The sequence below is a fragment of the Haemaphysalis longicornis genome, unplaced genomic scaffold (assembly GCF_048455015.1).
Source record: "Haemaphysalis longicornis isolate Haplotype H1 unplaced genomic scaffold, Haemaphysalis longicornis Haplotype H1 scaffold_12, whole genome shotgun sequence".
In the NCBI taxonomy this organism is placed as follows: Eukaryota; Metazoa; Arthropoda; class Arachnida; order Ixodida; family Ixodidae; genus Haemaphysalis; species Haemaphysalis longicornis.
Window position 1 is genome coordinate 4,740,121 of NW_027526225.1, and position 18,138 is coordinate 4,758,258.

Below are 18,138 nucleotides of genomic sequence, written 5' to 3' on the forward strand. Positions count from 1 at the left end.
TCCAGTAGCCAACATAAGTCAGCAACACGTGAAGACGTTGCCATGGCAACGACCATGATGATGATGGTGAAAAAACGGAACGCGAAAGCGAGTGGTTGTCGAGAGATTTGCTCGTTGTTGGAGATGTCTGCTTTGTCTGACACCGCTTTTCACCGATATTGCCGATACCGCGTCGACTCGTCAAGGTCCCACCGCCCCCGGAAAGCGGGTTTTCCAAACCCGTAGCTCCAGCAGCTGATCAGCGTGGAAGGGGCTTTTTGAGGTCTAGGTCAAGAGAGGCCAACCACCTCCGTGCAACTTTTCGGAGTCCAGGCGGGCCACGCCGAGGCGTGGAGTGTTTGTCTAGACATGTGGAATCTAACGGCGACCGCAGTGCGAAGGTGTACGCCGCGCTACGGCTCAGCATCTACGTGCAAGTTACTTTCGGCTCGCCGGCGACACCAGCAGCTGCTGTTGCCGGTGGCATTGAGTCAGAATGGGCAATCCGTCGCCGCAGGATACTCCCTACACACGTCGGTGCTTGCTGCAGGCAGCAGGTAAGAACACGCGCCAGAGGAGCTCCTTTTTTCCTCACTTTATATGCGCATATCGCGAGCTACGCGCATCGCTGCATGCGCTGTTGTCGACGTCGTGGCGACTGCTATATAATTCACTAGTCGTATTCGTTGTATACAAAGTATAGATGTTGAGGCAATCGACAGTCACGGGTTAAGCACTTATTTATCGCCTCTGGTTGAAGCCTTCCTCGGTGGTTTGTAAACCTCGGCTCGATTTAGTACACGTGCCGGTGGCCTTGTTGGCGCGCTATTTGTCTAGCAGATCTATATGCGTGGTGACCGTACTCTCGACCAAAACTTCCCCCTTCCTGAAAGAGCGCGTAAAAAAAAACTTTCCGGTGCCGTTGTGCGTTCGTGTCTCTTGCTACACAGTACGGCGCAAAGTATGGCCAGCGATCGACGTCGTCTGCCGAGGGTCTCCTCGGCGAGCGACCTGCCAGTGTGCGAGGCGAGGGAGGACCTGCTGAGGACTGTGCTGGGGACGGACTTCGGCGAGCCGGGGCTGGCCCAGGCCATGGCCGCCTTCCGCGAGGCCCTGGAGTACAACCTACCCGGAGGCAAGCGCGGTCGACTGCTTGCCGTGGTCCAAACGTACGAGCTCCTGGCGGACGATGATGCACCCTACTTACACCAGGCGTGCCTGGTCGGCTGGTGCGTCGAGCTGGTGAGCAAGCACCCGCTCCTAACGTAGCTGGTGATTGGTGCAGGAACGGTGACGTTCATATGCCAGCAACCAGGCACAAGGGCAAACGTGTTTAAGGGTGTATCGCCTCGAAAGACAGCGGCAGCACAACAGACAAATACTTGCGCTTGAGGAAAGCGCAAGTGTTTGTCTACTTCTCGTCCGGTCCTGTTCTGCTGCCGCTTTCTTTCGGAGTTATGTACCGGGTGGTCCAAGTTTCAACTCTTCTGGGGTGTATCGCATCAGAGGGAGCTCAGACTGCCACAGCGAACAACTGTCCAGGATGAATGGGAGGCTTGGCGGAAAAATTATGAGGACAGTGGCAGACGAGACAGGCGCCACCGTCCTCGTCTTTTTTGCACTAAGCCTCTCTTTCAGTATATACCAACTAGCCCAACAACGCGTTTTATTGAACTATCCAGGAACTTGACTACGAAGGCAGCATCCAGTCCCTCCACATTGCATAAAGTAGTTGGCTTGGGTGCTTTCTCCTGATACAAGCACAACTATAGGCTGTAGAGTGGGTCGAAAGTGTGGAAATCAGTCATCCTTGGCTGCGCTTTAACTGTGCGGTGCCTAGAGGCGACTCACATTCAACGTTATGAGTTCAAATGGCGTGAATGGTCAAAAGACATTGCTGCTGAGTTGACGTCATGGCAGGCCTGCTCTTTTGGCTGTGTTGACGTTTCGGTGGACTTCAAAGTTTCCAGGGTGGTCTAAATTAATTTGTATCCCTTCACAGTGATGCAATTTCGTAGCCTTGTTGGTGTGTGAGTGATTAATTAACCCCATGTTGACATGGTCATGGGTTCAGATGAAGGCAAAAAGTGAAAATGCCCGTGTGTTGATATTTTGCCACACGTTCAAGATCTCCAGGTGGTCAAAATTAATCCGGAGCCCTCCGTTACAGCACGCTTCACAGGTCCGGTGTAGCGTCAGCGCGTTAAACACCCAAAATTTAAAAAAAATAATCTGACTTGGCCGTTGGGGTAATGCATCAACATAAGTAACTGTACTGTTAATTTGCGCCCTCTCGTTGAGAAGACTTTTTGTTTATTTCTTGAAAAGCTTTAACAGTCAGGTTTAAAAACATGCTGAAGGCAAGGCTCAAGTTGGTCTTTTCTTTTGTGTGTGTATGAATGCATCTAGTTTAAAAATACAGTGCATGCTCTGGAAGTAGCTCATTTTTAAATTGGAAATTTTAAGAAATCTGTGGAACAAAATACACCAATTACTAGTGATGTCGTAAATCTCAAAGAAAACTGATTTCTTGTTAGACAGACTGTAAATAAATGGTCAACGTCGTAAACATGCACGCATGTGCACGCAGATGTGTATTGCATCTGGCAACTTCTAGTGGCTAGCTTTTGTGACTGCGGCTGCGATTTGCCGCTGTATCAGATGGTATGTGGCACGTCACTCTGACCGAAAGAAAAGAGAAAAGAAGGATTGAGAGGGGAGTTCAAATTCTTTTTGCGCAAATCTAGGAAACCGTCAAAAGTGTCCTTGAAATTTGTTTTTCATCTCTCTACTTCGTCGAAGGAAGCCTGTTTTTACAAAATCTTTGTTCTTTTTTTTTTTTTCCCTGACCTTTTGCAAATCATTTTCTCCCTATGTGTGTATTGGGTAATCAGTGCATCTTGGCTAAAGTATATATTTTGCTCACCGCTTCAGTTGATAATTAATCGTTGGTGTTTACTTGCATCATCCCATGTATTATGTGCATTTTTTTTAATAAAGTTTGCAATTGTGTGCCATTGAAGTGGGCTAAAAGATAAGATAAATAAGTAAATAGATAATAATAAATAAAAGCATAAGCAATTAGATAGTAATTAGATATGCACACTGCAACAGTAGCGATCCCAGTGAATGCGATGTGAAATCAAATAGTCATTCAATAATGTACTGTATTGTGCTCCAGGGGTGTAGCCAGCGGGGCGTGTTTCGGTGTCAGAACACGCTCAGATTTTTTCTGAGCACCCCACCCCTCCCTCCCCTTTTTTTCACCCTATTTTTTTGCCTGTGCTGTTTACCCACCGAATTGATATACTATAATGTCAAAATAAAAATTAGAAGGGTGTCGGTGGATTAAAGCCAAAAATTATTAAAATTTTTTGGAGGCACAGGTTCTTGCTTTTTTTTTTTACTATTGGTGTGTAACACCCCCCCCCCAAAAAATATTTTTGGCTATGCCACTGTTGTGCTGTCTTAAAGTGAGCTCTAAGGTAAGATGAATATCTAAATAAATAATCACGTAAACAGTCATCAGACAAACAGTTACGATAGAAATGAGAGAAACCTGCTCACGCAACATATGGGTTCACTTTGTGGAAGAACCGTCTGTCTTTTTTTTTTTTTCCTCCTGTATTGCCTGCATTGTCTTCTTTTCCTGATATTTCTGCTTCCTTGGAGCTGCCATTCCACACTGCCAGCGATATCTGTTGACTGCCACAACTGGATATGTGTACTGTGCATACACAGGAGACAAAGGGAGCTGAGATAAAAAATTACCCCGGGCATAGACATTTCTGGCAGGTCAGGGTGCGATAGTATATGTGTCTACCCAATCAGTCTTTCTTCTGACTCTCATTTTTGCACAGTGAGGAAGAGTGGTGACCAGTAGGCTAGCCTTTCTAAGCTCCTCACTCAGAGGTGCCATCAACAGGCTGATAAAGATCACTACAATGATGCTATCATCCAGAGGGCTCCACCAGTGTGAAACTGACAGCAGAACTTGTACGCATTGCACAAAGTATACGCTGCATACACTTGTACTTCATTCGCACAAAGCATACACTGCATTCCCTAGCACTCATCTTCCAAGTGCTGTTTCTTGCATGATAACTTTTATCTTGTCACCATTGCAAAGTGCAGGGTGGAAGGGAGCGGCTCTCGGTCTTTACGTGCAAGTGGGAGTTGCTTTTTGTATGCGCAGGCAAAGGGTGAACAGCACAATGGCAGTGGTAAAAGCAGTTAGGGACACTTATTTAGAAGGCATTGTGTTATTTGTGTCTCAAGTAGCACCCCGACAGCTGTCCCACTCTGCGTGACCTTTTTTGTGCCTATTTCTAGTTGCCCTTTTTTTTTTTTTCCTTGTCTCCAAAACGCGCGACTTCCTTTTTACCCCAAGGTCAACTGTCGCCCTCAGTATCTCTGGACGTGCTGGTCAGATTCGTTTAGGATTTGCTGCTGCGTTTGAGAAATTGCACGCAGTAAAATTACCGACGACGCCAAAGCTGTACTAATGACTTGTAGGGAATTTTCCGAGAGAGAGTGAGAACGCAAGCAATAGAAACTTGGTCAACCTAAATGCATCCAGTGTCCATGTGTGCTTCAGTGCCTCGTACGTTTTACCAATGAACAATTTGTTCTGGCCTGTGGTTTTAGGACAATACCATTGCTCATTCAAGATAGTCGCTCTACTAACTGAGCTAACTTGTAGGGCTAGCTAGCCCTTGGCAATGCGACTTAATGTTAATAGGAATGTGCGAATATTCAAAACTTTCGAATGTCAAAGTGGATAACACAATATTCTATTTGTATTTGACTCAACTACCACTGTCCTAAAGCTCTGGATATTTTCAAAGTACCCCGGATTAGTACTTCAAAGATCTGAATTACTTCGAAGTTCAAAAAGACAAATTGCCTGCTGCTGTGTAATTCGGAGGTATGAAGTTATGCCTCGTTTAAAACGAGAAATGCCCGCCAAAACAGCATGCAAATTATAGTCCTTGCAATGGGTTAGAGCTAGGTGGGCACCAGATGTATCACAGCTTGAGGGTCTGCAATTTGAGTGCATCTGGTTGCAGCAACAGGCTCTCCTGCTACGCATAGCCAATACAGACCTATAGGATAAGGGGAACGTTATTGTTGTTATCTCTTATCTCCTTGGCATTGGAATAACTCCGTCCTGGTGCTTCTATTTTTGCATCCCAATAACGTGGTCAGACTCGAGCTCCACCAGACAACACTCGAGATAAGAAAACCCATCGGCATACTGACACAGTCTCTTGTTTTCTGGTCAGACTACACACCAAGTAGACCTTCTTTTAACCTGTAATGTTCTTTGTTTTTTACACAGTACATAGGAAAACTAATTAACTTTTCTAGCTTTGCACCCCTAGACATTGAGATAGAGCGTTCATGCCAAGAAGGTGTTGATGCAATAATCCATGTCACAGGCTGGTTGCAGCATAATGTATGGTAAAATATATCATCAATAAAATTTACAGCGTCAGGATGGCTTCTGTACGTGTTTTGTGCGGCAGATAAATGTTGGAAACTCTTTGAAATTAGCATTTTCTTTTGTGCAGCGGGCTAGTCACTGAAGCATGCCTGAGAAATTGTAAGTTTCAGTGTTTGTGCGGTATATCGCTGAACATTTGCTTCGATTCACAACTATTTGAACTTAATCATTTGGTATTTGCTTCAAAAGCAAAAATCATTGTTCACACAACCCTATATTATTAACCTTAGGTACTCACTTCTTATTTCGTTAGCTATGAAAGAGCCAGTTATTTGACAGCTCAAAAGGCTTAAGAATCATTCACTCACAGTGCCTCTAAATTAGCACTGGCCTGCTAAATTAGTAGGTAGCCTGCCCCTAGACAAGTAGTATTCCTGGGCTGAACCCGCTGGCCGGGGAACTTTTCTTTGGCTGTGAAACAAATGCTGGCTAGAACTGTGTCAGCAATTTTCATATTGATTACAGGTGTTTCGGTGTTGGAGCTCTAATGAATATAATCGTGCTGTGCCACTTTTGAACGAAATATTAGATTAAAGACAGATAGCAAGTTTAAAAAAGGGCAATTTCAAGCTTTTTTTTTCTTTTTTTGAGAACATAATACTTTGGCTAGATGTGGCAGTTCTAAGTGCATAATGGAGGGGATGACAGAATAGCTTATGAAACTGGTATCTTTTAACTACAGTGCTGCACCAGTTGCACCAAACTGCAAGTCCCGCTTAATCTTTCTACATTTTAGGCATGCAGTACCCGGCCCACATCTTGCTTTTTGTGATTTGTACAGATGGTAATAGCCGAAGCTCACAGTGCTTTGCAATCAAGGGAGACGTCCTCCTAAATATGCATGTGCATATGTATACAACTGTGAATATATGCACAGCGTATATGCACGTGCAACACGTATATGGGAATACAGGAAACAAGGCATGTTTGAAAACGGAAAGCTAGCTAAAAAAAAAAAAATTTGGAACTGAAAAAGAGGGTGAGTGTTTTCGTCGTAGTTCATAAAAATGCAATCACATGCCATGTGCTTTGAAAAAGACAGCTGCTACGTCCTAACCACCCCATCCGCAGTTTCCGCTAGCGGATCGCCTGTTAACTCATCTCATTCAAGGCTGTTGTGTTTGACCTTTGAATGCTTTTAGCACACGTGTTTGTTAGGTATGTGGCTATAAATGACCTAAGTATACCTTTTTTCATGGTTTTGGCCAGGCTTTGTTTATGTTATAACTTATGGTACAGTGCAGTTTTTGCGTCTGGTGGGTGTAGAGGTTCACAATCGAGGAAGAAAAAGGTGAAGGATTACTGTTGTACTGTTTGAAATCGCTCAACAGCTGCGGGATTTCCAAATATAAAACAAGGCAAAATGAGACAATTTTAACAACAATGAAAGTCGTCTGAATTTACTTTTGCCCAAATGTGACTCATGGGTTCTTGTTTTGTTTGTGATTATCATGCCCCAAAAGACATGAGCAACTTTGCTGTCTGAGGTGCAACAGACAAGTGGTTATGCCACTGTAACAAACACTGTTTTGTGGACAGATTGATCTGTGCTCGAAAAATCCTGCTTGGCATGCTTAGTTCTCTTCGCTCGAAAAGCATGCTCTTTTGTCTTACTGTCCCATCCTGTCTTGTCTTTGACACGCCATTTTTCTACTCTTGAAAGTGATATTCTCGGTTTTTGTGATTCTGTGATTTTGCAAAGGTACTATTTCATTGTTGCAAACTAAACTTTGAGGCACATCTTTTCTCTGACAATATGTTCAGAAAAAAAAAAAAATTTCATGAAATGCTCCCAGAACAGGAACATTGATGAAGCAGAGGACACTGCCTCCTTGTGGATTGAGAGTAAAGCACCACCCCGTGTGTTAATTGTCTAAGTGAATTTTTAAGTGTTTAGTAGAGCTCAGCTTTTTACACATTTCATATCACGCATAGTCACAACCTGGCCCTATTCACCAGTCATCCTAACACTTAAACCATTTAACTCTTACCTCCTTAATTTTAGTACATATACTTCACACCACTTTTATCTCATTTTTAAAGCGACGCTTTCTACGCCTCACTTACACCATAGATTTTAAAACTGAAATGCACTGCAGGAAGGCCACCTTTACACAGTGGGTTTCAGAAAACGGCGATGATGATGATGATAAGCAGAGGCACATCAAGCGCCTCAAGAAAAACAAACACTTCCCGTGGTCAGAATCGAACCTGGGTTTCTTGCGTTATGAAGCTGATGTCTATACGATTGCACCATTCCGACACGCTTCGGGCAGCTTTGCGTTTCAACCATCTTTTTCTTAAGAAAGCGGCTTTGACTTTTGTTTTGTTTTGCGCTCTTTAGCCTTCGCTGACCTTGTGGTTTTGAGCCTGTAATCATTGCATCCTCCTGTATAGGAAACGTGTTGGAGGGCAGGAATTGAGCTCGCGGTGTTGATGTCCACGCACTTATACTTTTAAAACCATACTGGGCTGACGGTATACGCAGCGAGCTAACTTCCCGTTCCCTTCCCTTTGCCTGTGATTGGCTGGCTGTATGGTGTGATCTGGCCTCCAGCTGTGGGTAAGGAGGGAAGGAGGGAGTTTGCCGAGTAGGCAAAGGTTAAACGGTGTACACACTTATACTTGTAAAACTATGCTGTGCTGACGTTTAACCGGAGTTCAGCCGTGACCTTTCATCCCAACCATGAAGCAGAGATAATCAGAAGGATAAGAATGGGGCGGAGTGCATTGGGCAGGCATTCTCAGATGATGAATGGCAGCCTACCATTGTCCCTGAAGAAGAACGTGCATGACAGCTGCATCTTACCAGTACTCACCTACGGGGCAGAAACTTGGGGGCTCACTAAGAGGGTTCAACTTGAATTGAGGACGGCTCAGCGAGCAATGGAGCGGAAGATCATAGGTGTAACGTTAAGGGACAAGAAGAGAGCGGAGTGGGTCAGGGAACAAATGCGTGTTACAGACATGCTAGTAGAAATGAAGAAGAAATGGACGTGGGCAGGGCATGTAATGCGAAGGCAAGATAACAACCATTGGTCATCAAGGGTAACAGAGTGGATCCCTAGAGAAGGCAATTGTGGCAGGGGGCGGCAGAAGGTTAGATGGGCAGATGAGATCAAGAAGTTTGCGGGGACAAATTTGTCGCAGTTAGCACAGGACGGGGATAATTGGAGATTAATGGAAGATGCCTTTGCCCTGCAGTGGGCGTAGATACGCTGGTGATGATGATGATGATGGCCGTGCGTGCGCAGCTGCAGTGCTACTTCCTGGTCCTGGACGACATCATGGACAACTCGCTGTTGCGCCGAGGCCAGCCGTGCTGGCACAAGCGGCCGGACGTGGGCATGCGCGCCATCAACGACGCCCTGTTCATGGACAAGGCCGTGGGCTGGGTGCTGAGGCAGCGGCTGAGGTCCATGCCCTGCTACCTGGCCCTGTTTGAGCTGTTCCACGAGGCCGACCTCCGCACCGTGCTCGGCCAGGAGCTAGACATGGTGTCCTCCATGGCGGCGGAGGCGCTGGAGAGGCCGTCCATCGACCGCTACTGGGCCACCGTGGACTTCAAGACGGGCTTCTACTCCTTTGTGCTGCCCATGCGCGCCGGAATGCTGCTGGTGAGGAGGCCCTTTCACTGTGACTCTCTAAAGACAAAATGCAGGTTCTAGGTCCATAGATTGGCTTGCTGGGGCTCACCGATTTGCAGTTTCGGACTCGCCCGTGGACTCCCTGAGAAGCAATCCGGCATTCGTTTTTGACATTTATTCCTACGGCGCGGAGAATTGCTGCACTACCCGCGGATTGTCCGCGGTGAGTTTGAGGCCTCAAATTAAAGAACCTCAGTAAGAACACAAATAGACCACTCTTACATGCTGCATTCTAAAAAAAAAAATCATGCACACCCCCGTCTAACGACGACGATGGTTGAACGCGAAACACTCTCGGGATTGACTATTTGGTAGGCCAATCCCACACTGTGAGTATGTGATACCCTGGAGGTACACACTGCTTTTGTAGAATACCCACAGCCACTCTCGGGAGTGCACTCAAGGCCTAATGTTTGGGTTTGGGGTGTACGGCATGAATCGGTACCTGCTGCTTGGCGTTCGTTTCGACAATGTCGAAATGGAGCACTTGGATTGACGCCAGCTTTATAAAGCGAGGGACCCAGGTTCGATTTTGGCAACAGAGAGTGCTTTTTTTTTTCTTTGACTTCACCCACAATCATTTATCAGCATCATCAGAGGAAGCTGGCTTTCCTGCAAAGCGTATTGGCGTACAATGGTACTAAGTGTACTAAATTTGTACTAAAGCTTTGCTTTAATGGGATGTGCGATGGTGAAAATGTGAACACAGATGTCGCCACTCCTGGTTATTTTTAATACGGTTGTCACCACTGGTCGTGATGCAAGTCGAGCTGATCGGTTATGCGGCGACACCGAAAATCAGTACAGTGGTTTTGGTGTGTTTCTCTCTCTCTTGTATGCTGAGTGATCTTAACCCATATATGCCCAAACTCAGGAAACATGGCAAAACCAATATTTTTGGTTACAAAAAGGGCACTTGCACTCTTAACGAAGCGTACCGTTTTTTATTTACACTCACTTCAAGGCAACACTATTTTCAAAGCCGCCCTACATGTAGGACACTGGGCTTTAGGGGTGCTATGTGCGGGTGTGGTATACCTTGAAGCACTTCACGTGCACACCCACGTTGCACTTCTCGCAACGAGTTGTTGTCTTCTCGTGGCAATGAGCGCACCTTGTCTGCTTGACTTGAGGAATGACAATATGATCAGTGCGGTCACAACGACTTTCTGCCTGAATGGCAGACTGGCCGGCTTTTTCACGGGAGGGCTTGGATCCATATTTCTTGAGGTAGGCCATTGCAACAGACCTCCGAAAGGAAAGATGCTCGATGTTCCCATTCTTCAGCTTATACAGCTGCAAAGCATTGTTCACAGATGCATCGAGAAGGTATGTAAACAGAGATGAGTACCACTTTTTTCCTCTCATGGTTGTCCGGTATTTGGAGATGTTTTGGTCCATTGTGTCTACACCTTCCCATGTTGGCATTGTACTTAGCAATCAGTAACGGCTGGTTTACCGCAACTTTTGCCTTTTTTTCTCTTGAATATCGTTTCACCTGCTGCCTTGGCTCCACACCATGCGCATTTGAAACAACAGTAACAACATTATTGTCCACCCACCGGCACACAATTATTTCGCTATCACTGTCCATAAATCGAATGTGCCTCGTTCTTTACCTTTCGTACTCCTTTGTGCCAGTGGTTGACAGTTTTCGATCCTGTTTTCATGGACAGTTATATTGCACTTCACGCCCAAAGTGGGCAATTTTCGAACAAGCTTCAAGCTCGCAAAGAAATTGTCAGAAAACACGCGAAAACAGAGATCAGTTTTAGCCTCGAGCCTGCCAACCATGTCCACCACAACGGAACCTCCGAGACCAAGGTAATGTTTGCTTTCAGTGACCACGCCACATTTTCCTTGGTAGGGCTCAGTTGGCAACAAATAGCCGAGACGTGTGCACAGGCACCACAGCTTGTATCAAAATCTGATTGGTTTTCCTTTCGTGAAAGGTTTACACCCGTGCTTTCCAAAATATTCGCACATGCTTTTGTCGATGCGGTAGCATTCCGAAAGTGGTGCGTACAAAAGAAACTTCTGATTCAAAAACTCGGATAACGGCCGCATCTTGGCTGATCTGTCGTCCTGAGGCAGGCTGTCGTTGTCCGCAACATGCAGATTTGAAAAGACTGCTTCAAAACGGTTACGCCTCATAGAGTTCGCAACAAGTTCGTTGTGGCAGTCTTCCGAAATTTCCCTCAACATTCTCTGGCGAGGCACAGGCACGCTCAGAAGAAGCGCGCCTATGACACACTTCATTTCTTCTTCTGTCACTCCTAGGCTCCGATTTTTTTGGTCTGCATAGCGGTTAGTTTCCTTCACAAGAAGTGCGATGACATCGTCATCAAAGAATTTCTTGAATGCATCGACCAGAGTGAGGAAACTTTCATCCTGTTCGTTGGCCAACCACTCACTTTGCGATAGCTTTGTCTTCAAGTCGCTCTTTTTCCAGTTTGCACTGGATTTTTTTTTACCCCTTTGGCTTGCTCACCCTCGTTGGCGGATTCTCTTGATTTATTGTCCAGGCCAACAATTTCCGCTCGAAAGACGCTTCCAGGCAAGCGAGCCATGTCAGTGTCATTTTCATCCCCGCGTTCTTCGTCAGTCACTGTGGCAGCGAAATTGTCAGGTGGCAATATTGCCAGTGTGGAGGGCCCGCTGCCACCAGCATCAACAAGGTCTAAGACATCGTTCAAAATTCTCGGTGGTGGTGTTTCCGCATAAAACATCAGACATGGTATTCCCTCCCTGAAAAAAAAGCATAAAACGGGATCAGCTCGAATTCATATTATCTACTTAGCGTAAATGTTCGCCAGTGCATGTCTTTTGGGGGTATTATTATAGAGTTAGAGACGGGAGCCATGCAGGAAGGCGGAGAGAAAAAAAAACGGCGAACTGACACGTGTGCATTATCAAAGCCTTTTAAAAATACCCACCGAAAAAAACGACCCAAACTCTACAATTCGTCTATCATACACCAGGTGGCGTACCGTGTCCACAAGCGGCGCGTGAAAGAAGCAGTATTGTGCTTATGCACATGGTAAAATTACATAGCGGTTGCTTCTGGTCAACCACATCGCCAACTGGCGCCTTATTTGCCCAGTGTCCTAAATATAGGACGGCTTGGTTTAGCGCATCATAACTTATCACCTCCTGCATTTTGACAAACACAACTAAGCCTTGTTAATTTCCCAGCTCTTATGAGCCGGTCGACACATTATTGAAATTATTCGACAGCAAATAAAGTGTCATTACTAACTTTTTCTTCGGCTTCATGGCGTCTTTCATACAGAGTGTGCGTTCGCCCGGAGGGTGCAGTCCCGCACGCGGCAAAACGAAGAACGAGCACTGTGTAGGCTTGCACGCATCAAGGCAGATGCTTGTTTAATTCAGTGTAGGGTGGCGCTAGTGTTTATTTAGAAAAATAGCGGTGTTAGAGCCCATTAAAAAAGCGTCCTACATGTAATAGTTGGAGGGGCAGTCTCCCTGAAGGTGTGGCCCCCCCCCCCCCCCCCCCCCTTCCACTGTTGCAGGCGGGTGTGGAGGACGTGTTGCTGCACGGGCAGGCCCAGGCGGCGGCGCTGTCCCTTGGGCGGCTGTTCCAGGTGCGTGACGACTACATCGACTGCTACGGCCGCCCGGAGGCCATCGGCAAGGTGGGCACCGACATCGTGGACCGCAAGTGCGGCTGGCTCCTGGTCACCGCCCTGGGCCTCGCCTCCCCCGGCCAGGCCGAGCGCATACAGGTCAGTGAGAGGAGTGGCCCGCTTCCGTTGGCTTGTCAACGTTGACGTCATGGTAGAATCTGGCATCACCCACCAGGGACGTCACCATCATTGATGCTTAATCATGTTTTTGCGATCGGCACAGCCGCAATGGAACCTTCCAACCGCTTGATAATTATCTCCCTTATCTGAAGGAGGAGGAGGAGGAATAGACGTCTCTAAGAAGAAGTTAGCCTTAAAGGGGCCATGCAGACAAAGCACATTTTGGTTCATTCGAAAGATTGCCTCATTAGAATCATACTGAAACACATTTTAATGTAAATTTTGCTCAAATAAGCTACGTAATTAGGAAAAAAGGGAATGGCCATGCGACCCACTCGCTCATTTCCCGCAACAGAACCTATCATGTCATACTAGCCAGCTCTGCAATTGGCGGAGGGCGGCAAAAGCAAACTCAAATTAGGCAGCATTTATAAGCTTGCCAAATTAAATATTTGTGCTTAAATTTAGGGCACATTCTTTTTATATAAGTAAGAACAGTGGGACAAACAGTGGAAGTTACGAAAGCACACGTAAACATAGAAGTACCGATGCGTACTGCTGTTGGTACTGCACGCACTATGCTTGGTTTAGCTGCACAGCACTGCGGGGCTTTGGGGTTGTCTCAGATGACACTGGGTGATTGACGCAAGCAATGGTATCTTACATGGCCATATGTGTCGAGCGAGCACTATGTTTCACGAAACGATTATTTTCTCCCTGAACAAAAACAAGCCAGGTTTAAATACTGTCAAAGGCAAAAAAACGGCTTGCCACGTATGGTGGCGCCATCTAGGTTCACTAACGGTAAAACAAGGCTTCCAATCTGCTGCAGAACGGTCGGTTCCTGTGATGTCATTGCAGACCATGAAAATGCACAATTTAGCAGGAAAATCAAAATTTTTACTTAAATTATTAATTTCTCAGTGAATAAAGCATCGTTTGCATTTGGACAAGCGCTGGGGGCACTATAAAACACGAAATATTTCGAATACCACAAACTTGTGTTTTGTCTTCATTGCTCCTTTTTAGAAAGACTCTAAACTTCCAGGACCCTTTGAGATCGTCCAGCTTCTTGGGCTTTCTTTACCAAGTCTCTGTCAACCTCAGGGGTTTAAGAATCCCACAATCATCACCGCCACATACTTTACTTCTTTCTCACTGACTGAAACGCAGTCAAGTGTCTGCCTCCTTGTGCGAGCTTTCGACGCTACACGGACAGATTTCTTTCTCACAGCACTTAACTGGTGTTTCTGTGCCACTTTTTTGGATACCCTGTGACAAAAAAAGGTATGGGGCTGCCCTTGCGGGTCTGTTTTCGAAGATTGGCGATCCAGAGCTTGAGGGGGTAGACCTGAACGCAAGTGGTGCTTGGGAGCTGCTCCATCTGTTTCTTTGGAATGTAGGCAGCAGCCATGAAACGGCCAATGAACATGTGGGGAATACAGAAACCTGGATATAACTTGATAAAAATTCGCAATTGTTCGTTACATCCAGGTTTTCGTTACATGCAGGTTTTAAGTTAAGGCTCGAGTGAATGGAGCAGAAATGAAACCAAAATGCTGGACATCAGTGGTGGTACTCAGCCTTAATTCAAGGATTTAATTCACAGTGAAGGGCTGTGTGATTTGTGCCTGCTGCTTTCCCATGAGAAGCCAAAGACGCAAGGTCACTTATTCCCAAACGTAACTAAAGTACCACTCTTGCCTGTTGAAACTTTTCGGTGCCTTAACCCGTTTCAAGAACCAAACTTATGCTGAAAGGGCGCTTTTTCGCGGACTTGATGCAATTTGCCGCACTCAAAATTGTTGAGGGGGTGCTGGATAGGATATCCTACTGGGAGGCTCCGTCGTTTTATCTCGCCGGCAGAGACGGCATTTAAAATTGCGAGCTTGTCTTGAAATGACTAAACTTATCGCTTCCTGGCAGCAGAACTCATCACCGATGATCCTACACCACAGAAGGCAGTGGAGACCCGCGACTACACACCGACCGGCAGGCGTAGCACCTAACCGACACCGCACTCACGCTGGAAACGCACGGTAGTTTGCCGTACGGCGCGGCGGCCGCTTTTCTGATGGAGGCGAAAAGCAAAAACGCCCGTGTGTACGAGATTTCGGTGCACGATAAAGATCCCCAGGTGGTCAAAATTAATCCGGAGCCCTCCACTACGGCGCGCCTCATCGCCTGCGTTGCGTCGGCGCGTTAAACCCCAGAATCAATAAATCATCAGTTCGCAGTAGAGGCGAAGTTTGCTAAGTTAGTGCATTTCTCCCGCCGGCTTTTCAGAAAAAGGACAAAAAAAACAATGGCTCGTCAGCATAGCGAATTCGTTACATCAAAGTTAACCGTCGCAACGCCTTCGTTGCATAGAGGTTGTAAACTCATTGGTTTCAATGGGGCTGGCAATGGGGAATTGAAAAAACTACATTAAATCCAGGAATTCGTTACACAGAGGTTCGTTACATCCAGGTTTAACTTTAGTTTGCCTGGCACAAGTGTTATGGGCAGTAATGCAAATGAACTTTTGTTCTGCATGAATAACTTCATATGAGTGAGGCAAGCAGAGGCAGATGGGAGCCCTGTGCTTGCACATTACTTTGCAGAAAAGAAAAAGATTGTTGCTGCCTCATTCGTGCTTTCCCTGAAGTCTGTCAATGGACAGTGAGGAAATACATGAACACGTTACGTAGGATGACTTATTGTACAGTGCGCATCTTTATGGCAGACCTGCGAGCATGTTTTTTATTTTTGCCTTGGCAAGAAAGTAGCTAATGAGTCATCAACTCTTTGTTTAGATCGTAGCGTGTTTGACTGAAGTTTGTGTAAAATTCAGCACGAGCATTATTTCAACGAGGCAATGTATCGAATGAACAGGGGTGAGACAGCCCAAACAGATTTGGGAGCAGTTTTCGGAGCAGCAAAATTTCGATTTTGGAGCAGAAGAATCTTGATTTGGAGCAGTTATGGACATTTAATACATCGTCTTGTGAGCTTAAAAAATCATTATTTCAGCAATTGGCAGGGTCAAGTGCACATTTCAATCAGTTTTGAATACACAGAACACTCAAACAGCCTTACCTGAAAGAGTTTTTAAGAGTATCACAAAGTACTAACTGCACTACCTTTTTCCTAACTGGTGTTATTGTGTTGCGCCTGCACGCAACACTGACAATAGAACTGCCATTAACATTAGAGAGTTTTAGCAGTCCGTCTGTTCTATCGGTTACTTTGTTACCGGGTTTACCGGACCGGTCTGCGCCTGCGCACGCGGAAGGGCGAGGATGCGCGGGCAACTAATCCTTCTACGGCTACGAATGCCCAAGTGCCCAGACGAGTCCCGGTGAGCACGGTAACTACGTACACGACGGAACAGACGGACTGCTAAAACTCTTATCAAATTTAAGGCCTCCACAATTGTGGCGTTTTTTTTTTTTTTTTGCTGTTTTAATGCTAAAATTATTATTTTTGTAATCCCAGGCTGTGTTGTACGAACGAGTGTAGTCACGGCAACAGTTGAGCAGCTTCGAGCTAACGGTCGCATAGCCCAACCAGCTTACCCGTTTCAGTCCCCGGGGCGCAGGTTCACCCTATGGTCATTTGAATAGCGTTAATGTTTATCCACCTAGATTTTGGCACTAAATTTCACTTTGCATACATCAAGTGTTATAGTCGCGTTCTATGGCAACCATGTAGTCCTGCAGCTATTGGGCGCTGCCTGAACAGGTCGCGGCGCCGCAGCACAGCCCGCAACTTTCGTGTCGACCGTTCCATCCCCGAGGCTTGCGATCGCGCTTCGAAGCACAGCAACACCTCAACATTTTACAACAGCACAACAAGCCAAAAAATTCACTTCACGAACCCTATTATAGACGCGCGCATTGCGTTTCGCACTCAAGGACAAACTACGCCGAAGTCGTATCGTAGGCCCCACATTCCAATGAACTTTTTTTCGAGCCGCCCAACTTCCCGTAATCTGGCACCAATCTCAAACCATATCCTTGCGTTAACGTCACTGTTCAGAGCCACAACAGATAGAATGAATAGACTGGAACTCAGCTGATAGCGTAAAATAAACAAGGGAAAATATCGACGATACGCACTGAGCGCGTTGGTAGCAGCCAGATCAGGCGGCGGCCATGTTTGTTGCCACAGCGATGCCTAATCGACAAGGCCGTTTCTGCGAACCCGGACGGATAGCGAATCGAGTTTTAGAAGCTATCGCTTGCTTCGTTTCAGTCTTTCTATTTGTGCCATTTCTGTGTTTGCGATTGACCGACGATAAAAGCGGTGACCGGGATGCGGGAGGCTTTTGTCCCCGCCGAAACTGACATGAGCATCAAAATCCGTGCCGTTGAGGCTCTTCTGGAGCAGTTTGTCGCAATTTTCGCCATTTTCGTGCTTTTGGAGCAGCTTGGCGCAGGAAAATGGAATTGTATCAGAAAGGCGCAATATGCGCAGCTGTCTCACCCCTGAATGAAGCGAAGTTGTACGTTGTCTTCAAGGTCACTTCAACAATGCAAACTGGTTGCTGTGCTGTTTGATAGCTGTGTCTCCATCCAGTCATACGTTCAAGTGTGTGCATACATCGTTTACAATAGTATGCCCAACCTGACACAAAATATTGAATCATCTGAAGTAGAAAATTTACCACTCAGCAAGACTTTTTGGGAAAGCTGGTGCGTTATTTAGGAAATAAAAGGACACTGTAGTGCGGGCTGCTTTCCTGTTTTCCCATCTTCATATTCGTCCTTGTTTTATTTGCTAAATGAAAATGCTCCTGGACCAACATGTGGACACGGCCAAGCTGCCTCTGTCACTGAAAAACAGAGGCGTGCAGCCAGTGCCCTCTTGAGGTGCCAGCTAATCTTCATGAGCACCTTTCAAAGAATATATTGGCCTGTCTGAAGATCCCTGGGAATCGACGCTAACGAATAGGAAATAGGCACCATGGTGGTGTAGTAGAGAGCCCAGCTTAAATTACAAAAGGAACAAAGCGGGATTGGGTTGGCCATTTGATGCAGAGGATGGACAACAGGTGTACAGATGAACAAGAGGACGAACAATCACCCGAGCAGCAGATTAAGAGAAGGTGGAGAACATCATGATGGGACAAAATGAGGGGGCAAAGAATTGATCCGGATGGCGGAAGTCTGTACAAACATCCTACATTGGACAAGCGAATAATGAGGTTAATAAAGGCATGTTTAGGGGCTAGTTGGTACAGTCTTGAATTCAATAA

General features: G+C 46.2%; 1 protein-coding gene and 1 pseudogene across 1 annotated transcript in view; one reads left to right on the forward strand and one right to left on the reverse strand.

Moving 5' to 3' along the window:
• The first annotated feature begins 70 nt into the window (after nt 1-70).
• The window catches only part of LOC144162301 (farnesyl pyrophosphate synthase-like), a 20,033-nt gene continuing 1,965 nt past the window's right edge, over nt 71-18,138 (forward strand). The window contains exons 1-4 of the mRNA XM_077692777.1: nt 71-536; nt 930-1,221; nt 8,740-9,102; nt 12,666-12,878. Coding sequence (XP_077548903.1) covers nt 349-536; nt 930-1,221; nt 8,740-9,102; nt 12,666-12,878 — 1,056 coding nt within the window. The 5' untranslated portion in view covers nt 71-348. The remainder of the gene's footprint in view (nt 537-929; nt 1,222-8,739; nt 9,103-12,665; nt 12,879-18,138) is intronic.
• On the reverse strand, nt 10,421-12,519 carry LOC144162158 (uncharacterized; annotated as a pseudogene).